This window comes from Sander vitreus, chromosome 12 (assembly GCF_031162955.1).
Source record: "Sander vitreus isolate 19-12246 chromosome 12, sanVit1, whole genome shotgun sequence".
Lineage (NCBI taxonomy): Eukaryota > Metazoa > Chordata > Actinopteri > Perciformes > Percidae > Sander > Sander vitreus.
The window spans coordinates 22,100,542-22,127,482 of NC_135866.1; the positions used below are offsets into that span (position 1 = coordinate 22,100,542).

Below are 26,941 nucleotides of genomic sequence, written 5' to 3' on the forward strand. Positions count from 1 at the left end.
GGCCTATTATGGGAGTTTACAGGGGGTATCAAAGTACTACAAATATTGAATAATATTGAGCATTTTTAGTATGAAACATATAGGTAATGTTTCCTGATGCACATTGTGAGAGTTACAATTTATCAGATATCCTTTTTTGCCCTTTTGAAGAAGACCTAAAGAGAGAGCAGTTATACATGTCACTAAAGAGAACTTGTTGATATCATCTGAAATGTGTTAGCTAGAGGTCGGTAAAAAAATGTCTTAATGCTTTATCATGCTTATCAATTGTTTGATTATAATCTAAATTCACCAAATTTAAATTACCTCAATAATGCATGCCACCCATCACAATAAGAGGAAAACATGGCTATTAAAAAAAAATGTATACAGCATGCATAAATGTTGAGAAAAGCATCTCTTTTTCTTAAAAATCCAGAACTGCTGACTTTAGTGCACCATGTGCAAAAATGGCAAGATTATTTTCTGACACCTGTGAAATACATTTGAAACAATTTCAACAGAAAACATGGTTTCAGTTTTTGTTTTAGTATTTCATTTCTGAAGCTTGAAGAGTTAGAGTATTCTCAACTGAATGCTGATTTAATGCTTATTATTACAATTTAGACAGTTATGAAAATACCGTATTGTGTAAATGTACAACTACTTCTTTTTCACTTTACTTTGTATTTTCAAACTTGTATTATACATTTGAAGGGCTATCATTGTTGTAGGCCAGTTGTATGTCTTATACACAAGCTGGAGGCAGTTTTCAAAATGTCAGCCAACACTCACAGTTTTCCATTAGAAATTTGAAACTCCTGGAATGTCCTGACTGCTTCTTAAATATCAGTCACCCGTCCCCCTTTTCCTCATAACACAACTCCAATTTCATTCCTGAAATGACATTACTCTGTATGTGTGTGTGTATGTGTGTGTGTTGTGTATCGCATAGTAGTGTAATGTAGTAGACTGCTTACACAACCCTCCTCATTGCCTGTCAAGACTATTGCTCTGTTACCATGGCAACCATGTGACCAAAAATTCAGGTTACCATGGGCAGGTGCATATGAGGTGCAGTATTATGGTTTGTGCCTCAGTCTATTTCATGATGCAATGTGACTGTAAGTGGTGCAGGTACTTGCAGTGCATTTACTATCATTTAAATACTTCATCTGAACCAATGAAATTACCTTAGAATTTACTTTTCAAATAGGCTATTATAGATTACATATTTTGTCTGTATCAGGGAAGACACACATTTGCTAACTCTCATCTCACAGTCTGGGTTACAGTAAATGTATTTTCATGCTAAAGAAATGTATTGTTTTCAAAATAAATTAGACAGGAGTATAAGAATAAGATGTAGGCCAAAGAGTTAAAGAGTCTGTGTATGTGTGCGTTTTTTGTATGCTACCCTACAAGAAGGCAAAGGCATTTTGATGCACTGCACCAAATTTGGAACAAAAGACCTTATAGCCCAGACCACATCACTATCCTCCCACCTGCACCTACCCCCCACTTGTACATCTACTCACTCATACACACGTGTAGCCTATCTATGCATAACATATACATTTACATTATATATTATAATCTATATATATATATATATATATATATATATATATATATATATATATATATATAATGTATGTGTGTGTATGCGCGTGCGCGTATATATGCTATGTGTATGCGCGCGTGCGTGCGCGTATATATGCTATGTGTATGCGCGCGCATGTTTTCCTGTTTTCTGTCGTTCTCCTCAAGCAGACAAGAACTTTCGGCCATTTTTTTCGGGGTGTTTGTTGTTTTCACCAAAACAAGAGGCTGTTCTCAGGTCGACGCTGAGATGTGCCTAACAGTCAACCTATGGCTAGTTTGAAGGAGGCTAAAATGATCCCAGATCAGTGTCTGTTTCTGTGTCATGCCATCCCCCATCGCGCTGCTAGGTGCGCGCCAGCCTCGCGATAGCCTCGCCTACTAGAATCAAAGCTCCGTTCGCGAACTGGATGCTGACAGGCGCGCGGGGCGGTCATCATGCAAAGGTTACATTGGATCCGTTTCAGCGAGTCTCTAAAGAAGCCGCTCCTCCGCAGGACCCGCACGGGTAACAAAATGCGAGACGTCTAGCAACACAAAAACGCTAGGACTCAACGTTTCCTGGCCTGTTTGGCTACAGCAGGTGTCATCGATGGACGCAAGTTTGGGATTTCCACGAACGGCAGTGTGTACGCTGGCTCCACTCGGCGGTAAAGTGGCTTCATGAGTGTCCAAAGTAACAGTGGAAGTGGTGGTGGAAGTTTGGAGGCGACGCCATCTTGGTCGCAGCTCTCCTCGTCCCCAACGATTTCTCAACAACATATAACGGCGACCGCAAAGAGCAAGGAAGGTAAATTAGCTCGCCAAGTGTACGACTGACTCGTATTCTTCCTCAAAGTGTGTCCTTTCCAGGAGAAGAGGATTATTTTGGCTGTGTCGAGCTAACGTTTGTTGAAGTAAAAATGGATGTCAAGTTCACTGATGCCGTGAATTGGAAGCCAAACGTCAGCTGTCAGATCAGTTGATGGCCAGTCTAAGTAGCAGCAAGCTATCATGTTTGCACAAAGGAAGCGCTAGCTTGTTTTGTATGTAAGCTTACATGATTTCTTGTTACTCGTAGCTGTTGATGCGATAACAGTGTTTTTGTAGCAGTTTGCAAATGCCCCCCTATCAACAGCATCGAGTTGGATATTAAACAACGTAGCTATGCATGCATCCAATTAATGCATTGCAATGCATGCTCCCACTGCTATAAACTTGAGAGCAGGCCCTGGATTTTACCCTTTTGGCCAGTTTGGATGCATCTGTTTTTTCGACATGTGTTTGAGACTTTATTCACTCGATATTGCTGAATGTGATGTGACAAAACAAAACAGTGATCACAAGTGGGAGCAATTAGTTATACTCTTCCAGCTAAGTGTAATAATTACAGGACATGATATGTTCTAAAACTATTTAGACAGCGATGATGTGAATAAGTTAGTAAGAACGACCATAAATGCGTTATTACTGTACAGAGGTAATCGTTTAATAATTCATTTTCAACCATAGACGTTTAACGTGAAATACTAATTTACTAACATACAAAATAATGCTGTAATATGAAGCTCTAGCTATATGGATTAATTAAGCTCTCCCCTGTCCTTAGATAACCTCACACAGGCCTTGTTGTGTGCTCTGCTCTCTGTTTCACTGCTTGTGGGCTTCATAATGGCTATTATGCCTTTTAGGGCTTGCTCCTGTGCCAGAAGCTATGTAAAGATGACAGCCAGGAAATGTCCAATAAGGAAACAGACACTTTAAGCAGTAATCAGCGGGGAGCAGAGGACCAGTGTGTCTCTCCCTGGAAACCAGTTGTCATAGAACAAGGCCCCGTCAGGCAGCATATATGTGTAGGCCACTGCTTCTGTGAGAATCATTTCATGAATATTGTGGTTCAGATTTATGGCTTGGTCTACCACTCTGACATCTGCAAATCTGGTTAGCTATATCATGAGGAAATGTAAATGTAAAACTAGGCAAAAGGCAGTTTGGCCTGTTAAACAAAAGCTGTGTCTTGTCTCAACAGCATTAGTAACATTGATGCACATGTGTAGCTTTTGAATTAGCAACATTACAGCTGAAAGGCCCAAATGTATTCCTCACTGCCTGTGCAGCTTGTAGAAAGATGTGACTTTGAAAGAAAACTGGAAAGCTGGTGTTGTGCTCTATCTGCAAGGCTTCTGAGGAATTGGGATCCCTAAATATCACAGACTAGTTTAGCACTGTGCAATGAGGCCGTTGTGACAGTCTAACTTGAGAGAAAATAGAAGGGCTCGAACAGTTGAAGATTTTTGTGCTGACAAACTGGGAGACTCGCTCAGGCCGGCCTCGACTCTTCTCCCTCCTGACTTCCCAGTGGGAGAATGACCTTCCTGCTTAAGTTAGAAATGCAGTGTCACTCATCTGCAGTATCTTCCATCGTAGCATGAAAGTGCATCTTTTAAAGAGCTACCTCTACTGCCCAGCTGACTGAATCAAATCAATTTTTCCATTTTTAACCTGTAATCGCTCTAATTTTCACTAATCCTCCCCCAGATGCTGTCCTCTGTTCCTTCTCTTTGCCCATTTTTATTCCTTTTTCGTAATTTTTGTCACAGAGAAAAGGTTCAAGGCTCAATAGCTCTGATTCCTTGTACTTGTCACTGCCGTTTTGCTTGTAATGACAATAATGAAAGTGTCTAACCTTACTCTGTTGATCCCCTTGTGTCAGGCCCCATGGAGGAGCTGCACAGCCTGGACCCCAGGAGACAGGAGCTGCTGGAGGCCAGGTTCACAGGAGCGGTCACTGGCAACACAGGAGGCAGCACTGGGAGCACCAGTGGCGGTGCTAAGGTAACCGCAATACAGAAAAACTGAAGCCTTGTTTTTGAGATACGTCGCACAACACACAAACGCAGTCGGCCGCGGTTTTAGTCACAATGTTTGCTCACAAGACAACACTTTTTTTGAGACTACTCAAAAAGTTGGCTGCATTGTATCAATATGTCAATACATGAAGTCTCCAATCTCAAGTTCTAATATCAATAGAAGCGACAACCAGTGCTTGCAGCAGAAAGAATGCCGTACACAAGTTGTAGCAGTCTCGAGGCTCGTATTTGCCAGTGACTAACTTTAGTGACTAACTTTACCATGATAGTTCCTAGGCCCACAGAAAGTACTGCTTGAGCAACAGGGGATTTTTGGAGGCAGGAAATAAAAACCACACCCAGGTTCTCATGGTGGAAAAGCAGGTAAAAGTTCCTATTTTCCTTAAAAAGGATGCAGCGTTCCTGGAAATGGGCATGTGGTGGAAAAGAGCCAAGTGACACACCTAACAACTGAAGATCTGGATTCCTATCAGACGTGTCACACTGCACTCAGGCTTCGTTTCACTGTTTACATTTCATCAGGTTGCAAAACTTTGATAGCACCACACACCTGTGGAGACTATTTTTATATTGTATCTGTTCACTTATTTGTTTAAATTCTCACTCTGTGCAGGGTCTGGCCAATGAGTCCTCTAACCACAGCTATGGCAGTCTGGGCTCATCTAGCGACAAGGAGTCAGAGGTAAGACACACACAGACAGTCATTTTTGCAATGGGCATGGGTGACTGTTAATTATTTGGAGAAGACCGAACAAATTCAATTGAAATTAAATATTACTTACTTTATTACACGGATATAAAAAATAAAGCCTGGTTAGACACAGTTGCATGTTCTCAGTACATCCTTGGTCTGCCCAATAGGGATGCCGTTGTTCTGTGGCGCATTCTGGCTGCGAGGTGGCCGCCGGAGTTTACGGTTTACAGATTGCCTCATTAACCTTATCAGGCTCCCCATTAGCATTGGGTTTTGCTTTGACAAAAAAAAAAATCCTCCTTCGTTGTCTTGTTGGTAAACTCTCCTTACTCTCTACATGACTCCTGTTACTCTGTGCTGCGACTCTGTTGCTGCTGCCACTATACGGAGCAGTAATATTGACAACAAGCTTAGGATTTACAATTCGGTTTTTTTTTGATGATGAACGTGGGCGCTGACATGCAGAAATCAACTGCATGGGTTTAAGTTCTATAAAAACATAACAACGGTGGGGGTGGTGGGCGAATAATGTAATCGGTGTATGCTCGACCACCGTGTAACACTGGAAACATCTACTACCGCGGCAAGCCTGCTGCCTACTTGTCTTTCTCTCTCCCACTACCTCCACCTCTCCTTCTCTTTTTTTCCAAAGAACTCTGATTTGAAAAGAGGGAGTTCCCCTGCCTACTCAGTATGTACTCTTTCTTCCTGCTGAACACCACCACTCAAACCAGCTTTGTTAGGTAAAACACAAGGGATTTATGCCTCTTCTTTCTCTCTTATTTCATATCGATTCACAGACCCCAGAGAAGAAGCACTCTGAATCGTCCAGAGGGAGGAAAAGGAAAGCTGAAACCTATTCAGAGAGTAGTCAAGGTATGACTGACACCTGCAAGAAATCAGTATAATGTAGACATCTATGCATTTCTGCATTAAATCGTTGTTCAATTTTCTATGCAGGGAAGACTTCCACACGTGGGCCCAAGATCAGCGACTACTTTGACGTGAGTATTACAGCAACTCCCGTCATTCCCAAAATGATATGATCCTTATTATTTTTGAACCCGATTTTTAAGTTTGCCCATGTTCTCTGCAAAGTTCCAGGGTGGAAATGGTTCCAGTCCAGTCAGAGGCCTTCCATCGACTCGTCGCTCTCCACAGAACTCACACTCTGCCCCAGGCTCAATCGTGAGTATTTCACAAACAGTAGAATCCTTTACACAAGTATTATTGATGGGCTATATGCACATGATGTGAGTCTCTGTGTGTTATTACAAGATAAAAAAAATAAAAAAAACACTTGGTCTGTAGGTCCGGCAGAATAGCTCCTCTCCTACAAGTCTGTGTTTTGGGGAACACAATCCTAAAGCTTCCTCCAGCAAGTGTGTCCAGGTAATGTGACGCACACATGAATCACTCACATGACAGACTTCATTGTACATTTATTGATCTACCTCTGACTGGTACCTCTCTGTCTGAATCTTTTAGACGGAGTTAACAGGCCTGAAACTTGCTGCTCTGGAGAGCAACAAGAGTCTGGACCTGGAAAAAAAAGAGGGGCGAATAGATGACCTGCTCAGGGTGAGTCCAGCATCCATAAACTGAGTTTTGATGGAGAGTGCATAAGAGGACAACCGTCTTAATGTACAACAGGTTATCAGGTCAGGTTTGTATTATGTTTATACCTACACAACCAAACGTAATACAGTCCCTGCTGTCTTTCCTTTACAGGCTAACTGTGACCTGCGGAGACAGATAGATGAACAGCAAAAACTCCTGGAGAAATACAAGGAGAGGCTCAATAAGTGCATCACTATGAGCAAGAAACTGCTTGTAGAGAAGGTATCTGTCTTTGCATGCATGCATCCTTTTGTGTGTTCACTGTACATTTGGTTAAAGAAAATAACAGCGGCATTGTTTTCTGGTAATTCAATAAATAAATAGTCTATATGAAATTTCATGGTAAAGCCTCTTTTTGTATTCTCCGTACTCCATGATAGCAAAACGGCACCTCTATGGTTCGCTCCAGCTTTGGTCCCACGTGCAAGGATCAGAATGTAAAGCATCGTCCAAATGACGTAACACCGTTTGGCCGCTGATTTTCGCCTGTATATTGTCAATTCGCCCCGCCCTATTGTCATGTTTACACCTAATGTGTTGTATGTAAAAGATTTGAAACGTGCGTACTTACACATGCAACAGATATGGAGCAATGCCTTTTCTGACAAAAAGTCCAATATTCTCTGGTGTTTTTCGCTCGGCTTTGGACAACTCCTTAGGGGCAAATTTGGTTTTTGGGTTGGTAGATATTTGCCTGTTTTCCCTAGGCCTCCACCATTTTGGGCTGGAGCGTAGAGCTGCACCAACAGTGCAGCTCAAGTGATCAAGTACAGTCAAGTGATCCAGTGATATTGAAATATTCCTGAATGGGGCTTTAATATGTATTTAACTTGTAAAATGTAGCACACATTTAGTCTGGGTTGAGAGAGGTTATAGGTGAGGGCTTGTCACTTTTCACATTTTGTTTTTCTAATGTCTGCCTGTTTTTGTGAGCAGAGCACCCAGGAGAAGCAGTCGTGTCGTGAGAAGAGCATGCAGGACCGTCTCCGTCTCGGTCACTTCACCACTGTCAGACACGGAGCGTCCTACACGGAGCAGTGGACGGACGGATACGCATTCCAGAACCTGATCAAGTGAGAGACCGCAAACTCATGCATAGTGTTCCAATAGTGTTCTTTCCAATGACATGCATTTCAGCATATTACTTTTTAGATTTTGCATTGAGCGTTGCGCTCTACACCGTGTTGCAGGGTCAGAAATACAGTGGCTTTTGAGTGGATATTCTGTGCATGCTTCACTTCACAGCCAGGTGCAAAAAATATGAAAGGCTGTTTATTGTCTGCTACAGCACTACCCATAAGACCCATTCCCAACGCCTGCGTGTCCTCTTCTCTGTGCAGGCAACAGGAGGGCATCAACCAGCAGAGGGAGGAGATAGAGCGACAGAGGAAGCTGCTGGCCAAGAGGAAGCCTCCAAACCCTGCATCTCCCTCCCTCTCGGTGGCCTCCACCTCTGAACCCAAGCAGCGCAAAACTAAGGTGGTCAACGGCAATGACTCTGACCCCTTCCTCAAGCCCTCCTTGCCCCAGCTGTAAGTACACTGAAATGGCTACATACTGTCAATGTAAAACTGAAGGATGCTGGACCATAAAGAATGAGAGGGATGATTGTCCCATTTCTATATTTTTGACTGTAGAACTCTTAGGAGCAATACATCACAGGCCTCCTTTTAGATACCCTTTTCTTCCCAATTCCTCTTCAATCGGAGGCTTAAATAAATCCTTGTAAAATGACTTTGAGTTGAATAATCATCACTCCTGCAGCCCAAAATGAATGTCCCCAGTGAAGTGAGTTTTTTTGAGATTTCTTTTCTGCCTGGAGATTTTGAGTTGTCTGTATTTTGGCAGACTGACCCTCGCTGAGTACCACGAGCAGGAAGAGATCTTCAAGCTTCGCCTTGGACATCTGAAGAAGGTCAGAAGCACAAAAACAAATGTCATCGATAACAACATATTGTGACCATAAAGCATTATCTAGTGAAATGACCAAAATGTTCATTGAAACACTGAAACTCTAATCAAAAGAATGCATAGATGGTTATGCATTCAGTTTTAAATGGCCGCTGGAGTCCTAAATTGTTTGATTGTATACATGTGTATTAGGTGCATGAATCCTTACACAGGAAAAGGATCTCATATGATGTATTTATGCAGGAGGAAGCTGAGATCCAGGCGGAACTGGAGCGGTTGGAGCGGGTGAGGAACCTCCATATCAGAGAGCTGAAGAGGATAAACAACGAGGACAGCTCGGCGTAAGTCCGTTCTAAATACAGTACCATAACATGGGAAATAGCATAATGGTTAAGACTGGGATTAAAAACCCGCCTAATAGATCAATCATAATCTTTTTCCATTCTCAAGACATTTAGTTTACTCTGTCAGTATAAAACATTTAAGTAACCGAACTGTCTTCTATAGTTGAAAGACATAGATGTAAGAATATGGAAGTGCAATAAAAAAAAAATCATCTTTGCAAAGTGCTTGTTTAAGGTGACAAGAGTCGGATACAAGCAACCATAAAACAAATCCTATTGTGTCTCCTCACACAGTTTTAAAGACCATCCTACCCTGAATGAGAGGTACCTGCTGCTGCACTTGCTGGGCAGGGGCGGCTTCAGTGAAGTCTATAAGGTAATGTCTGTGTAGTTGGAATATTCTTTTTTCTTCCCTATGCTGCAAAATATTGGAGACAAATGTGTGCATTTTCTTGTCACACAGGCTTTTGACCTGTTTGAGCAGCGATACGCAGCTGTTAAAATCCACCAACTCAACAAGAACTGGAGAGAGGAGAAAAAGGAGAACTACCACAAGTAGGTTTCATATACACAAACACAACTTAAGATACACAAAAACAAAATGTTTCCCCCGCTACACGCACACTACGTTGACATTTATTTCCTTCCAGGCATGCATGCAGGGAGTACCGGATACACAAGCAGCTGGACCATCCCAGAATAGTCAAACTATACGACTATTTCTCCCTGGATACTGACACGTGAGTCACTTTTGACCTCTGCCAGCTGCAGCCCTGCTGGGTTGACAATATCCTGAGGTTGTTGATCCCTCAGCACGGGGTTAAACATTTTTACAGCGGTTTTGAAAAAAACGTGGTGCACATCAGTAAGATTCAAACCTTGAGAAAAGGCCCTACCCAGTAAATATTCCAATAATGCACGAGTTGTTTGAATTCTGCCTGAAGGCCCTACGTCAGTGGTTGCTACAAGTAACAGCATACATCATAGGGGTGTTCAGATTGGCAAATAGTAAAAGCAGTTCACAGAAAAATGCATGATTCAGCATCAACATGCCCGTACAATGGGAGTTCTTTTTTTTAAGGTTTATTTGTTAAAGGGTAACTGCCGTTTTTTTCAACCTGGGACCTATTTTCCTATGTTTTTGTGTGTGACTGATGGGAACAACAATCTTTGACATTGGTCCAGTAATAAGCAAGATCGCTGTAGTCGGCAGCGGCGAAACAAGCTACAAAGTAGTTAATAAGGCAATTGTCCAGCTTGTATTTACCTTCACAAAAGTGCTCGTTTTGCCACTGACAGGCTCAGATTAATATTTTCAGTGTCTGACAACATTATGGAAAGGATCCATTCAGAGAGAGATCTTTAAAACCTCTTTGAGTCCTCTCTGTTTACCCAGAAACAGCTCTGAGGTCGCTAGCGCTAAACCCACCAGACTCCATTTAAAAAAGCACTACTTTTAGCGTGTATAGAGCCAACATATTTTTACATGTAAATTGGTAAACTACGTGTTTATTTCAACCAAAACTAGAGTTGTGATGGTTGGAAAAGTGGGAAGATGACCCCAAATGGCTTTTCATAGTTTTATTTTGTTGTTTGTTATAATTACCGTTTATTTACATGGAGTCTGGTGGCAAAAAAAAGGATCTTACTCTTTAACAGAAGGGTCGACCTCCTTAGAAATTCTTTCCATAATATTGTCAGACACTTAGAATATTAATCTGAGCCCGTCAGTGGCAAAACCAGCACTTTTGTGAAGGTAAATACAAGCTGGACAATTGCCCTATTGTGCATTGTAGCTTGTAACACCGCTGCCGACTGCAGCGATCTTGCTTAATACTGGACCAATTTCAAAGATTGTTGTTCCTATCAGTCACTTAGACACAAAAACGGTAGTTACCCTTTAACTAAGCATATGAACTTCAGTCACCCGTACCCAAAAGAGAGGTCTGGGGGGGGAATCTGGTAGCCATAGTTCTGATATTTGTCCAGATAACAGATGAACCCATCATGAGTACAAAGGTTGAGCGTAGGCCCAACTCATATTGTACCATGTTGGTAAAGCTTTCCTTGGGGAACTGAGTAGCTCACACTCAAGACTGGAAACTTAAGTCTGGCTCACTCTGTAGCAGAAAGCCCTGACTCTGACCCCTGACCCCCTATGTGGAGGAAGGGAAATGTCTCCTTTTAGCCTTTAGTTCTTCCAGCTCTTAAAAGAAACTGGATAAGCAGTTGATCTCTGCTTCGGGATCAATACACTGATGACAGTGTTGTTACTGTTGACCTCGATTTGTTCACATTCAGTTGTTGGATTAGATGTTTTTCTCCTGTATGTAACCGTGTGTCCATCTCATCCTCTGCTCTCCCAGGTTCTGTACAGTTCTGGAGTTCTGCGAAGGCAACGACCTGGACTTTTACCTGAAGCAAAACAAGCTGATGTCGGAGAAGGAGGCACGCTCCATTGTCATGCAGATTGTCAGCGCCCTGCGCTACCTCAACGAAATCAAACCCCCCATCATCCACTACGACCTCAAACCTGGTGGGTCACGCGCTCCATAGGTTTTTGGTAAAACATACATAGCATTAAATGTATACACATCATGACTTTGCGTAAACATACACGCCACTTTCCTAAAGCCAAGTGGTGTATTATCTGTACGCATTTTGAGCTATCCGCGTGTATGTCTATGCTGTATACAGCGGACAGCAGTCTGCAACGTCACAGCATCAACATGCACGCCACTTTCTAAAGCCACGTGGCGTGTTATCGCGAGGCTACGGTTGGGTTTAGGAAACGCGGGCCACGAAAACGTCACACGCGGGACGTGATCGCTGCCCTCCTGGGTGAAAGTCCTGTGTTTGACCCATCCTCCACCATGACCAACCTCCCCACGCGGATTTTCACCCTTTCATACTACTCGCTTTGGCGTAAATTCACGTAATGTAAGTCAATGGAGGCCAAACGGCGTTGATAAACGCGCTAAACAGCGAGTATGCGTCTTGATAACACGCCAATAATGGCATACGAATTGGCGTGTCATACATATCCCAGTTCATGAGATCAGTCTGGTATACAACTGGAATCTGATGAGAACCGTAATACTGCTTTGTTTACAGTGCAGTACAGTTGGTGATGCTGCTGTAGTTCAAACTCATCCTTCCCTGAATTTAAACCTGATCTTGTGTCAATCACTCTGTCACACACACACACACACACACACACACACACACACACACTTTACTGAGTCTCACCGTCTTGTGTGGTGTGCAGGTAATATCTTATTGGTGGATGGTACTGCGTGCGGAGAAATCAAAATCACAGACTTTGGCCTATCAAAGATTATGGATGATGATAACTATGGTGTGGACGGGATGGACCTCACATCACAGGGAGCAGGCACCTACTGGTAAGACGCACGCACACACCAATACCCCTCGCAGAAGGACACAGTAATGTGGGTTAAAGCCCTTTTTATGGTCAGTCCTTAAGGTTCAACACACATTGTATTCCTGACCATTTTCTTGTAGCAAATCGCAGAATCCCGTACTATTCGATCATTACTATGGGCAGTGGATTGTGCAAGTAATATTCAAGGAATTACCTGAAATATATATCGCATGTAATATTTCTGCATTAAAATGTCTAAAAATGACTATACCTATGTTATACATTTTGTTTAGTTGTGTACTTACATTATCCCAAAAATGTTCAAACACAGAGCAATCTGTAAATTTAAGCAATGACACGAAGTGTTTCGTCGCCTGTCAATGGCGTCGCATAACCTTCGTCATCAACGGTATGAAATAATCATAGGAAAGTCTAAGAGTCTGATTTGCAAAAATGTGTATGAACACTATATTACATTGTATGACATTGATTGCAGTGTGTGTGTGTGTGTGTGTGTGTGTGTGTGTGTGTGTGTGTGTGTGTGTGTGTGTGTGTGTGTGTGTGTGTGTGTGTGTGTGTGTGTGTGTGTGTGTGTGTGTGTGTGTGTGTGTGTGTGTGTGTGTGTGTGTGTTTTTCAGGTACCTTCCTCCAGAGTGTTTTGTAGTGGGGAAGGAGCCACCTAAAATCTCCAACAAGGTTGACGTCTGGTCCGTGGGAGTGATCTTCTTCCAGTGCCTCTACGGACGCAAGGTACAACACTAAATATCACCTGCTACACTTTGGAGAAGGCCATATACTGTACACCTTCAGTAGCTTGTTCAACATGGATACAATGACTATGTCGGGCCACTCAGGTCCCATCTCAGAGGCAGTGCTTTGAGTTGTGGCGGGAAAAAAAGATGTTGTACATTAGAGATTTCTTCTTAGTGAATTAGTTGTTCAGGTTCCAGTCACAATTGTTGAAGCGATGTAAAAGACACCGGATTGTTGGTGATTTGATGTGTTTTGTTTTCCCAGCCGTTTGGTCACAACCAGTCACAGCAGGATATTCTCCAGGAAAACACCATCCTCAAAGCCACAGAGGTCCAGTTCCCTGCCAAACCACAGGCTAGCACAGAGGCCAAGGTAACACACATCAGTGTGTACTGTATGTGTATTGAGACAAGGACCAGTATGCTGGTTGTACTGTATACATTCTGCTTAGAAATGCTTGACATCTCCAGTTATTTCCACTCATGTGACTACTGTCATTGCTAGTTTTCTCAGACTGCATGATGGCTATGTTTATATTGAATGCAGTATTCCAGTATTAATCCAATCAAGTTGATATTTTGACTCACAAGTTACCATGTAAATAGCATCTTCTCATTACCTTAAACCAACTATTGGCATAAAAGGATTAAGGAGTGGACACTATGGATAAAATCTTTCTTAATTTTCTATATATCCTGATATGGTCAATTTCTCTAATTTCAACTATAAAGAAACATGTATAGCTTAACTTGTCACATGGGAATGTCTGTTTTTGGGTCCAGTTAATTAAATACCTGAAATATCAAAACATCCTGTCAATCCAAAAATGCCATAAAGCAGCCCTACTGAGTAATATGTCAAAACACAACCAGGGACATTAAATGGCTGGTAACATCAGTATGAACAACTAAGTATATATCATCATCCTGCCCAGGGGTTGATGCATATAGACTGGATAAGTGAAGCCAAAACATCTCGATCGTCAGTATAGGTCATAAATCCCGACCCCTCCATGTTAGCGGATGGGACAAACTAAAAAAATCAAAGTACACATCAAATACATTTTACCTTAAGATGGTTCCTGTAGTTTTAGATAGCTGATCAAGCTGATGTTTGTTAAAGTGTTCATTTTTCATTAGTTATTTGATGCTATAAAAACAGGGTGAAACGTCATGATTGACAGCTGTGATTGACTCGCGATTGGTCGGGCGGGTGAATGGGCGGGACTTTGATACTGTGGCTCCACCACCCAATCACTACTGCGCAGTCTCTGGCTCCAAAATTACAAGATGGCAATGCCCGTATCCGGGATATTTTGGCTTCACTTTTGTTCAGTGGGAGGAAGTGGAGATGTGTCATCTATCTTTATACACAGTACAGTCTGTGGTTCCGCCAATCCCTAGTAGGTGTAAGAATAACTGAATTGAGACATTGGTGTGTTGCAATTTTACTTTAAGTATTAATGTCCTCCAGAGCTTTCAAACTATTTGGGCTGTCCAATGACACGTTGGCACATGCTGGAATATCTGAATCATCTCTATTGTGTCGCTATAAAAAGAACAGTTGAAAGCACAGTGTTTGCTACTGATTTAACAAAAGGTACAGTATCTCTAAGTAAATATGAGTCCACACACACACACACCCCCAGCCTGCAGCTCATTTCATAATGTTTTGCTCTGCAGGCGTTTATCCGGCGCTGTCTGGCCTACCGCAAGGAGGACCGGTTCGATGTTCACCAACTGTGCTCGGACTCCTACCTCCTCCCTCACATGAGACGTTCAAACTCCTCCGGCTCCCTGCAGCCCTCCGCCTCATCTCTCTCTACCTACTGACTGTCTCTCGCAACGTAACTGACAGGACCCACTGGCCAATCTCAAGGCAGGATTGTTGGAATCTGAGGATAATGGATGTGGATTTTTTTTTTTTTTTTTTTACCTGAGCTGTTCCCAAACGATCGAATAAGCAACAGAGTGGAATTAAATGTAGAGCATGAGATGGAAAAGAGTTAAGAAGTACAAGTGGGATACTCCCTTTGCATATGTTGTACAGAGTTGTGCCCCTGAACTCAACTGTGTGAGATAGGGGAAAGAACATAACTGGAAAATAGGTGAAAAAGAGAGAGGGGCAAGAATAGAAAGACAGGCTCGGCATTGTTTGGAGCCAGAAAAGAAGATGATGAATCTAGAGGATTTCTTTATGGACTTAATAAACCCCTTAGGTGACATTTCAACAGCTGTAGGAGCTCCTAGATGCCCTGTCCACCTCGTTTAGCCCATCATAATACACTTCACAAGATGGCTTAGAATTTCTTCAGCATAAAGCCACTGTTATAGATGTTCTTTTGTTGCTGATATGAGGGTGGCGTTGACCAGCGGGGATCAGAAGAAAGGGGTGAACAGATGTGTGTTGCAGAGACGGTATGAGTGTCTGTGTATTAAATATGGGCTACCTGCTCAAGTATACTCTGCAATCCATTGTTATGAGGTACAAAATGATGGTGTCATTGAATTTACCCTTGAAGTCCCTCTGCACATGATGGGGGTTCACTTAAATGTGATGTAACTTTGATGGGACGTGACTAAAAAAAAAAAAATAGTTCCAGATTAAATTTCTGGGGTTGATTTGCACTTCCAGTCCAGATAATGCTAATCTGGTTTTATAAATTTGGCATGAAGTACTACAGCGTGGGCTTGTTCTGAACTTATCACTAGCCAAATCCTCAGTTCACATTTTCGTTAAGTTGCAAAGCGATTCAGATCTACAACTGGGTTTACAGGAAGTGGATCTGTGAATCTGTCTTAATCCATTTTCGTTGTTCAGATGAGTCGAAATGTTTCAAACAGCAGAGTATTACAGTACCATGTTGTCATTGATGTCCTCAACCCGCCTGAAGAGAATTGGATTGAACTGAGGGACTTGATCAGCTGTCGGGACACAGAATTTAGTGTACATTTCATGTGCAGGAGACATTACTCACTAGCAAATACATAATAATGAGGCTTATCCTTGCTTCCCAGTGTCTCACTTTGCTCCGTTTATTTGTTTCTCCTCCTGAAAGCTGTTCTCAGTTTGCTGCTATAAATGTTGCTTTTAGTTTTTAACGTGCGAATGGTTTTCACCTCGCATACTTGAACTGTGTTAAGAGGAACAACACGTTCACACACACACACACATACACATACACGTTGTCCACATGAGGTTTTTGTTTACTTTTATGTACAAGTTCAACAGACATTATATGGAGCAAAATCCCAGTATGCTGTGTAGTGAGGATTGACCACACCTGTTCATGCCAGTAGAACTGGGCATGCTCCAGTTTGGCTGTGTTGCAGCATGATTCACTGCAGGTAGAAAGCAAGTGGATATATCCAAATGTTGTTGTCCTGTAAATAAAACACCAACCTGTACCTGTGTGTGGCATTATAAAAACCCTCTCACATACAAGCTAAACCTGAACTCTGCAAAACTAGCCCGCGACTAGAAGTCAGATAAAAAGACAAGTGGGAGAAGTTAACAGCAAGTTGTGGTGTCTTATCTTCTCGCTGCACTCTTGCCTGCATTAAGTCTTAATTAAAAAAATAAAAAAAATGTATGTGCGAGCCGTTAGATGAACAAAAAACCCAAACAGTGATGTAGTTTCAGTAACATGACAGGCAGATTAAACTGCAGGAAGTACCTGCTCACGGTTTACTGCTCCCACAGCAAGTGAAGTGCAATGGAACAGGTAAAGTGTGTCCAGTTTGATGAATTGTAATTTGATCAACTTGAGTGCAGTAAGGCATAAAACAAACTTCTCCCCTTCTCCATTTCTCTTCTACTTGACAAAAGAACAGTAGAAAATGGGTGCTAGCATCAAGTGCAAATACCACGTGATTGAGAGCCGTGTGTAGACAGATGCAAGTACAGACTTACGTGTCAGATTACATTAGCAAAGGGGTTGCAACGCTAGGCCATGTCATTCATATGCAATAAAAATTGCCTTACAAATCTTAGTTCCTGCAGTGTGAGCCATATTTTCTGTGGCGGGTTATGCTTCGTGACTAGAAGTGTTTTCATATAAGATGGAGCACAGGAAGGTGATATCTACAGTATGTGTGAGAATATTCACAAATTCTTTATACACAACTTCACAGGCACAGTTTGTCACAGTAGTCAGAGGTATTACAGTGCTGGATTTGCTGAAAAATTATACCTCGAACTGTCTTCAAGATTCATGATATATTCAATCTTGAACATCAAGGCTACCAGGGATCCCAGTTCAGATAGATGGTGTTTGCAATAAATTCAGTGGCATTTACATTTCAATATTCAGTGGTGATTGAATCTCACAATGAATTGCTTATATAATTCAAATTATTACAGCTATTATTTGCTCCCATGCCACGGTTAATCTCATACTTGAAACATCTATAACCATTGATGCCTTTACAAGTTATACAGGCCTTTGCTAACTTTTTTTTCTGTATTTTATCTGATTTATTCAATCATTTGTTCTTTACTATTTCTGACTTCCTCAACATCGTTTTACACGTTTTGTCTACTTTGCACCAGAATTTACAATTATTCACCATTTATTTTTCCATCTTTTTGTTCATTTATCACCTGTAATTTGCAGGTGATCAACGTAACCTGCCTTTTTCACCAGTCTGTGTTCAGGACAGGCACTTGAGCAGGTTAATTAGACCTTTTTGGCTTTTCATAGACAGACTTTACTGTGTGCGCTCTCACTCTCTCATTACAATTTTACTGTCTTTTTTTTTCTTCTTTTTGTCGTTTTTGTGTACGAGGGGACTGAGACTGTAAAAGACTAGCAACAAACAGTTTAAAGACACACAGAGGCATCATGTAAAATTAATTTGGCTTTATTGCTCACACTGTGCACAGTGTAGATGTTTTCATCAAGTTCTGTTACAGTGTCTGTTACAGTGACACCTTGTGGTTGTACTGCATCACTGCCTACCAATTTGCTTTGGCCATGCCAGGAGGAGACCCACTGTGTAATTAATACCCCTGCACCCATGTTTCACCCTACCTACTGATCACCCAGCAGCAAGCACATACGCCCTACTCAGTATTTCTTGTAACTGCAAACCTCTGTCCCCTCTGGCATGGCCTTCAGGCTCTTACCATCCCTGTGTAGTAGAGACGGATACTGTCGTTCTGGATATGAATGGAAACATACAAAAGGGACAGACTAATCATTTCAAAACACAAAAGGTGGTGCAAAATAATGCCGATTCATTCATTGGGTGGAGACACTCATACAGCAATTTCAACAAAAATGTATACATGTCAATCAAATTAATCTTATTGTTCAGGGGTTTAATTAACTCATAATAAAGGGTTACATATATACGGGCTGGATGATAAGACCAACAATCTATTACATTAATTCATATTTACCTTTAACCTATGTTTTAAGCAGCAGTGAAGGATTTTTCACCTGTAGGCCCACTTCTAATATCTTTGTCCTGGTTTATTCCAGTACGACCAGTTTAATGACCTCTGGACTGGACTGCGAGCTCAGCTTCCAGTTAGGTGTCATTAGGTGTTCCATTCTGAGTCATTTATAATATAAGGAATTCACTCAATTTGATTCATCGTTCAGCCCCATACACTGTTTTTATATATATATATATATATAAAAAACATAAGTGTAAAACAGAGAGGCTCGCCAGATCAGAAAGGGAAAAGTCCTAAGCTAGTTCTTTGCCTTGTTGTAACAGCAGAAGAGCGAAGCAAACTACAAACCGAAGAGTACACCTCGTCCTCCTCATACAGTGGCTTTGAACAAGCTCCATAATCTGGTAATAAAGACCTCCAAATATCAAATATCCTCCTCCTCCATTCTACATATCTATTAATTCTCCATTGCTCCTCACAAGCTTCCTCACCTATACCTGGAGCATGCCGACCTCTGTGTCTGAACTGGTGCAGCTGTCTGCCTGTCCCTCTTGGCCAAATAAATAGAAAAACGGAGAAAGAGACAGATGGGGGGAAAGAGAGAGAGAGAGAGAGAGAGAGAGAGAGAGAGAGAGAGAGAGAGAGAGAAACCGGGTGTGTGTTTTGGTTTAATGGCAAGTGGGATCTTCTTTCCCATGTTACGACGTTAGTGTTGTTTCCGTGGGGGGCGGTGATTCCGTGGCGTTCGTGGAGGCCGCTTCCGTGGCGACTGTGGGGTTGGTGGCGGGCTCGGCCGTAGGTGCTGCGGTGACCGAGGCTGTGGGAGCGGGGATGGAGGTGGGCAGGAGGGGGACCATTCCCTGAGGGAGGAGAGGAGGCAGCTGGGACGGAAGCATGGGTAGGTTGGGTAGGGGGGGTAAGGGGGCCAGACCTGGGAGGTTGAGGTGTGGGAGAGCGGCCAGAGGGGGGACTGAAGAAAAAGGAACGAAAAACAAGAGAGATGTGTTGATGCCGGGTTTTTTTTTGGCTAGAATTTATATTTAAAATTAACCTCACAACCACGCTGCACACTCGTACTTAAAGCGATTTTGGGATATATGCTTATTTGCTTTCTCACTAAGAGGTTAAGGTTACTTTGTTGTCTCATAGAAAAAAATTGTCTTGGATCAAAGGAATACTTCACCCTCAAAGTGATCAATTCCTCAACCCGTGTTTCCTTGCATAGGTAGGTAAAAAAAGATCCACATCCAAAGAAAAATGTGTTTGTCTCGCATGCCTCCACGGTGAACAAAGATCTTTTTATTTTTTTATTCTTCGTTCATCGTGGAGCTATACGAGAAAAACAACCATTTTTCTTTAAAACCCTAAGGTAACACAGGCTGAGTAATTGATGTACACATGATCATTTCGAGGGTGAAGTACAGTGGTGCTTAGAAGTTTATGAACCCATGTTGAAGTTGACTAAAAAGAGGAATACAAAAATAATCTTTTGGAAATTGAGCTTAATGCCTTAATTACTTCTTTTTTTGTGGAAAAATCCAACCTTTAAGGACACCAATTTTCTTTGTGAATGAATAATGTAACGTAAATAAATCAATGTTCTTCCTTAAAATACAGGGGGCATAAGTAAGTACAGCCCTATGTTAAATTCCCATAGAGGCAGGCAGATTTTTATTTTTAAAGGCCAGTTATTTCATGGATCCAGGATACTATGCATCCTGATAAAGTTCCCTTGGTCTTTGGAATTAAAATAGCCCCACATCATCACATACCCTTCACCATACCTAGAGATTGGCATGGTTTTATTTCAGTTAGCCTAATAGCTGGTTTGATTTGCATTGAGAGATGATTTTATGGAAAGTACTCCATGCCAATCTCTAGGTATGGTGAAGGGTATGTGATGATGTGGGGCTATTTTAATTCCAAAGACCAAGGGAACTTTATCAGGATGCATAGTATCCTGGATCCATGAAATAACTGGCCTTTAAAAATAAATATCTGCCTGCCTCTATGGGAATTTAACATAGGGCTGTACTTACTTATGCCCCCTGTATTTTAAGAAAAAAAACATGTATTTATTTACGATACATTATTCATTCACAAAGAAAATTGGTGTCCTTAAAGATTGGATTTTTCCTCTTCTTTTTTTATTAAGACATTAAGAACAATTTCCAAAATTAGATTTTTTTATTCCTCTTTTTATACCTCTTTCGTCAACTTTAGCATGGTTTCATACACTTATGAGCACCACTGTACTCCTTTAAAGGAATTGCTACATCAAAACCAATCATCACAATAAAACACATAAAATAAGAACACAAATGCAAACATCAGCCTGAGATAAAAACAAACAAGCAAATTAGTCACAAAGCCATCCACTCTGTAAAGAACTGCAAAAATACAAAAGGCATACATCTCAAAACAAATCTAAGTACAGAAATTACCATCAAACACATGGTCGGAGAAGACCTGCAGTTATGGGAGTGCCTCACTACCCTTCTGTCCATCTTCCAAGAGTGGCCCATTAATCAGTTTAACTGACAGATGGACAAACAAATGTTTGTAACGATTGTGCTTACACAAAGGGACCCTGTACCTCCTCACAGAATTCATAAGTGTATACTTAGAAGTATATTTGTAAGATGTGACCTGATGTCCTGGCCATGTATGGCAACAGAACTATAATCTCCAATTGACCTGGGATCGAACACAATTTATTCAGTTTTGTATAAGTCCATGAACCTGTCAATAGAGCATATAATCTGAATGCAGACTGTATTACTGTATTCAGAGTATAAGGAGTGTAAATAAAGTCTAAAGTTATACCACGTATGAGACCATATACACTCATAGTTTGTGGAAACATATATGCTCTGAATCCCAGAACATATATTTATACTAATAAGTACAAACTCAGGGTTTCTGCAGGTTTCACCAAGTCATCAACTAAGCCATTAATTCAGTTTTTTCAAGTCAAGTTTTAGGTTTGTGCTACAATCCGAAAGAGACTCGCACCAATAACACAAATGCTGATTGGCTGCAATGTAAGTTGCATGTTGGTCTCATTTGTAGTCATAATACAGCAACATTATATTTGGATTAGCTAAAGAAAGGACTACAACACCACAGAATTTAAAGAAATGAGCATAATGAGGTAGCGTTACATGGACGTAGGAAAATGAAGACCCGTTTAAAATGATCTAAGACCTAGAACACAATACTTAAGCAAATTTAAGACTTTTTAAAAAAAGGCCTAAAATTTTGATTTTGAAATTTTAGACTTTTTAAGACCCCGCGGAAACCCTGAACCTTTATACTGAGGTGGATGTACCATGTTACCCAGTTTGTCTCATACAGCTACTTTAGAGACAGACGTATACAGTTCCAGGACTATACAGTCAAATTTTAAAAAAAACTTCACAAATGCCAGTGAAAACATTTGTCTTTGTCTCAGTTTGTTTTCTGTGCTTTATTTACCTGTAGTTCCTACTGGTAAGGTGCCTGCTAGTGACACGGCACTGAGGTCTGGGAGTGGCAGGTTGAGGTTAGGCAAGTTGGGGAGCGGAGGTAAGCCACCTGGGAGGGACATCAGACCTACAACCACACACACACACAATGCCATATGAGGGTGTGCTATCATTATTCATTCATTTTTAAAAAGGAAGGCTGCAAATAATTATTTTCATTGTCCATTATCTGTTGATTATTTTCTTGGTTAATTGAATAGCTGTTTGGTCAGAAAAGTCAGAAAATGGTGAAAAATGTCCAGTTTTTTTCCAAAGCAAAGATGACTCAAATGTCTTGTTTAGTCCACAACTCAAACATATTCAGTTTACTGGAGTGAAGAAACTAGAAAATATTCACATTAAAGAAGCTGGAGTCAGAGAATTTGTACTTTTTTTTCCCCCCATACAAATTGACTCAAACCGATGAATCGATTATCAAAATAGTTGGCGATTCATTTCCTTGTTGACAACTGATCGATTAATTGATTCATCTTTGCAGCTCTATTTAAAAGTGCCAGTGCACTTACATTCCACTCATGCTCCTTTACTGCAGCAAAGCCACTTTGAGAAAAGCCACTTTGGAAAAAGAAAATAAGGCAAAACTCGGAACAAAGTAGGCAAAAAGAGAACTTTGTACATTTGAGAAGAGTAAATCTCTTTTAAAAGGAGTGACACACATGACTTGGGACATTTTATGTGAACAAGATCCAATGAAGAAGAGGTGGGAATTCAGACAGCTGGCAGTTTATGGCAACATAAACAATAACCAGAATAAACACATGGAAAGGTGTTGGTGTTGTTATGATAGTAGTTTGATAGGAACTCACACACTGGCTATGTTTAGGGAGTCGAAGCTGCTTAAATATAACAATAAATACTGTTTTTTGATAGTTGGGGCTTGTCCTTTTAACATCAAAGTGTAAACACAATAAGACTTGATATTGGCTGATGCAGTTCAGGCAGACCAGTCTCTTTTTTTGTGTAACCCTGATTCGCCACTGGGCGCATCTGTGCTGCGCCACAGTTTTGTTCCGTCCTCCGCCACACCACAGCGGGAGCTTTTCAGGAGTCTTGCTGCCCGACTTAGTGTCTCTACAAGTACTTTACAGAACAATTATGTGTTTACGCCTGTAATTTAACTCCATGCCTTCTTTCCTGAAAAGATCTGTGATCTCTTATGTTTTTCCCCAACTCCAAGATGAATCTCTCGGTGTCCGGGGTGTAAAGGAGACATAAACGATATTGGGGGGTGTCTTTTGGTAAACTGACTGGATACTCTCGCTGTTTTACCTCCTGCCCAGCTGTCCGGAATATCAAGCATTGACTTGAAGGGCTGCGATTGATCGCGGGGGTCGCGGCGCCCCCTGGAACACAGCGCAGATGCGCCCGGTGGAAAATAGGGGTTAGGGTGTGCACACACCCATATAAAACTGTAGACAAAGAGCTGTAATGCCTCTGCCACCCACTGGATTTTCCAGATGTTTGGTGTTGAAAAGCTCACTGACTCAGCAGACTGATGACGTGTGTTTTGAATGAGTACGTTTGAGAAATCACCCACCTGGTAGCGTGGTGGCGGGGTTGAAGCCTGTGGTGGCAGGATTCAGTGGAGTGAGTGGGCTGAGGGCGGGGCTGAGGCTGGTGGAGGAGGGGAGCAGAGGAACTGTGGGCAAACCTGGAAGGGGAGGAAGACACACATAATAGCACATTAAAAATCTATGGAGTAAAGACACAAAGACTGTGACAGTGTGACACAGTTGTTGTTTTTTTCAATCATAGCCCTGTCATATAACAAACATAATGGATGTGTTGTTGTTGGAGTAAATGAATGTGTGTGAAAGAAAGGGAGTAAGAACAGAAATACCTGTCTGCAGCTCCCTGGGCATGGAGGGCGGAGCTGTGCTGATCGACAGGCCTGACAGTGTTTCTTCAAGGCCAGTGGGGACAGCAGATGCAGTAGGAGGAGGGGACACTGCTGAAAGCTGGACCTGAAGATGTTAAAAAGAAAGGGAGAAAAAAGATAGAAGATGGCTGTCAAACAGATAAGGTCACATTCATACAAACGTGCTACTGAGAACACACACACACACACGTTTTACGCTAGAGAGGCAATAGTGTGTGTGTGTCCTGACCTCAGTGAATCCATCCTTCAGCGGACTGACGGGCTCACTGGGAGAGTGTCCAGGGAAGCTGATCTTCTTCCCTTCCTCAAAAGGCCTAGTGGGAATCCTGTGGAGGTATCCATAGCCAATCCCACATCCAAGGCTGGAAAAGGGAGAAAAATCCAACTGACAAACCTAAAGATTTTCATTCAAAAACATTTTGAGATTAGCCTGCAGGTTTCAGAGCACTGAATGACTGCCCATATGTCGGAGTTTTTCAGCGATTCAAATAGACCTGGTGGTGTGCATATTGATGGCCTTTTCCCCTTGGTGTGTTGGGAAATCAGAACTCCGCGGGCGGGATTGAAATGGGGGTGTCATGTTCTGGTGCCAGATGCAAAAAATAACTTAAATAACTACATGCATGAAGAATAGTGATAGAAGAATGGACACATAAATGGCAACGAGCATAGACAAAATGAACATAACTGCAGGTTGTTCTTAAGTTGACTTACAAAAATAACAACTCTTAAACCTGCAATAATAACCTTTATGACCACTTGGGGGCAGTGAAAACAAATTGGGAACACAAGATTGACATCGCCTTTTAAAAAAGGTGCCCTGTGGAGTTGTCTTGTTAACAAAACAAAATGTATTTTTACATTCAGTTTACTAACAAAAAGACATTAAGCTCTAAAAAAATGTGTTGAACGCATTTCTTTCCTCATAAAACATCTGTAAAGCTGATTTTAAATGCATCATTGTTTACATCCATGTTTGCTTGCCGTCTTCTTCACTGCCTTTGCTGGTGGATTGCTGCATGCCTTGATTTGAACGATAGCTAGATGGATACGTCACATACTACTGATAACTTGAAACAAAAAGTCTGATTTACCTGCCCTCTCCTCCCCAGGCACTGTTGGGTGTGATGATCACTTCTCTGCAGTTATCTGTGTCTGTGTTGTACACATAGAGCTTCAGGCCTTTCCCCTCATGGCTCTCTATCAGAGAGAACAGGTCCTCTGACTGCATAAAGTCACAGAGAGTGGATACAATTAGGAGACACACAATCACTACCATTACCATTATCAGGTGGAGAATGTGCAGGAGTGACAGTTGCAAGGACCTAAAGTGCTGATAAACTACCTCATTCATAACAGTGTCGGCTCCAATGATGTAGTCTGTGTGCGGCCGCAAGCCAGCGAGGGCTGCTGGGGAATTAGGCTCCACTTCCTGTTAAAAATAGAGGGGGAGAATAAGTAAACTACCATTGTACCACATAAAACAATACGGACTAGACTTTGGGGTTACTTACCAGCACATGCCAAACATTCTCATTGGCTCCCTCAAAGCTGCAGAAACGAATGGAGACGCCAAGCAAGCCCTGGCCCCCCCACAGGTTGCTAGGGGTGACTGTAGACTCCCGCAGCTCCAGGGTCTTCGAGGAGTAAACTAGCATCTTAACTGGTTTCTCCACACTGGCTTTCAGCAAGTCTTTCAATGTGTCATTGTCCTTGTTCTGTAGAAAAGTGAAGGATGAGGAGCAGAGGGGCAACCATGAAACACGCAGTCCCTTATTTGATCCTACCAGATACAGTTGCTGGCTTTCCTTACCAGTCTGGTGTTGTTGATGGAGACAATAAAGTCAAAGAAAGGCTCCAGTCCTGCGCGGTGTCCTGGCGAGTTCTCTTGAACCTGCACAGAAATGAGAGAAAACCTGAGCTGCTGCTGCTGGACTGCACACTGTCACTTTCTGCATTTAAATCAATTTCTTGTAAATAAAAGTATCCGAGATACTCTATACAGCAGAAACAGGTTGTACCTGAGCTAACCAACATACAAGAGAGCTGGGTCTTCAGTGGCTTCCAAGTAAGCAACTTTTGGAAAACAAACGTGGATGATTTAAGATTCATACAACTAACTTACCATTGTAGTAACCTCCATGTCCATTACCGTACATGCAGCCAAATCGGTTATAATTTGAGGTTTTGTCCCGGCAGGATGGGACCGGTGCCCCTGTGGTCTTTAACTGTGCTGTTGTCCAGTTGAGCATCTAGCTAACGTTACCGCTTAACGTTCCTGATAAATCAAGTTTGGATGCTTGGAATAGGACGACATTAATAAGACATCAACTCTCCAGTGTTAGCTTGCTAATAGAGCCGTCTTAGTCCAAATTTTGCAAAACAAGGGAGATGAAGCACTATGCACAGGGGCGTGTTCGATAACGGATGCAGTGACAAAACCAGCTTGGCAGCTGTCATTCAGTGCAGCTTTGTAGCTTTGGCTAGCTCCAACAGTGATGGTTAGCATCTAGTGAGCATATTTAACTAGTTATAACAGAAAACATAACGAGACACGATCTGTGACTCGGACACAACTCAAACGCACACAACATTTTTTGACATGTTTTTTTCAGACGGAGGCCCCCAGCAGTCATCCCCGGCCTCTCGTCAACACAGAGTAGGGAATCCTCCGAGTCTGACCCGATGCTAAGCTAACAACTAACAGCAAGCTGTAGAAGCTAACAACTCACCCGGAGGACGTGGTAGCCCTCGGAGCCTCCTCCCGGTATCTCCATACTCTGCGCACCTCCCATGATTCCGCTCTTTTAAGGCGTTTTAGGTGTTAATGGCAGCTTGTTACCCAGCAGAGATGCGATACCTGAACACTTCCACACACCGGGTACACGTAGCCAAATGGTTAGCTGAGTGATGCGCATGCGCCATTACGTGGCAGGAAATAACGCCTTTTTGACATTTGCAATTCATTCAAAGAGCTCATTTATATTAAGTGTAG

The 26,941-nt window shown here is 42.0% G+C and overlaps 2 protein-coding genes across 4 annotated transcripts; one reads left to right on the forward strand and one right to left on the reverse strand.

Annotated features, from left to right (window-relative positions):
* Window positions 1-1,931: 1,931 nt before the first annotated feature.
* LOC144526884 (serine/threonine-protein kinase tousled-like 1-B) lies at window positions 1,932-18,773 on the forward strand. Of its 3 annotated transcripts, none has more exons than XM_078264602.1 (22): window positions 1,932-2,371; window positions 4,274-4,395; window positions 5,044-5,112; window positions 5,777-5,815; window positions 5,925-6,000; window positions 6,085-6,128; window positions 6,223-6,312; window positions 6,436-6,516; window positions 6,613-6,705; window positions 6,856-6,966; window positions 7,681-7,817; window positions 8,085-8,276; window positions 8,593-8,659; window positions 8,899-8,996; window positions 9,294-9,375; window positions 9,463-9,554; window positions 9,650-9,739; window positions 11,366-11,535; window positions 12,268-12,403; window positions 13,023-13,134; window positions 13,402-13,509; window positions 14,820-18,773. In XM_078264602.1, exons 1-22 carry the CDS (start codon window positions 2,245-2,247, stop codon window positions 14,967-14,969), a joined length of 2,286 nt encoding a protein of 761 aa, XP_078120728.1. In that variant the 5' UTR covers window positions 1,932-2,244; the 3' UTR covers window positions 14,970-18,773. The 3 variants fall into 3 exon arrangements, with proteins under 3 accessions (XP_078120728.1, XP_078120729.1, XP_078120730.1); XM_078264603.1 differs by having other exon boundaries at window positions 6,229-6,312; XM_078264604.1 differs by lacking the exon at window positions 5,777-5,815 and having other exon boundaries at window positions 1,933-2,371.
* Window positions 18,770-26,861, reverse strand: LOC144526885 (Golgi reassembly-stacking protein 2-like). The gene is made up of 10 exons (XM_078264605.1): window positions 26,679-26,861; window positions 25,760-25,840; window positions 25,461-25,664; window positions 25,292-25,378; window positions 25,041-25,171; window positions 24,176-24,308; window positions 23,908-24,031; window positions 23,605-23,718; window positions 22,018-22,134; window positions 18,770-19,510 (listed from the first exon to the last, which is right to left on the reverse strand). Exons 1-10 carry the CDS (start codon window positions 26,739-26,741, stop codon window positions 19,239-19,241), a joined length of 1,326 nt encoding a protein of 441 aa, XP_078120731.1. The 5' UTR covers window positions 26,742-26,861; the 3' UTR covers window positions 18,770-19,238.
* Window positions 26,862-26,941: the final 80 nt, after the last annotated feature.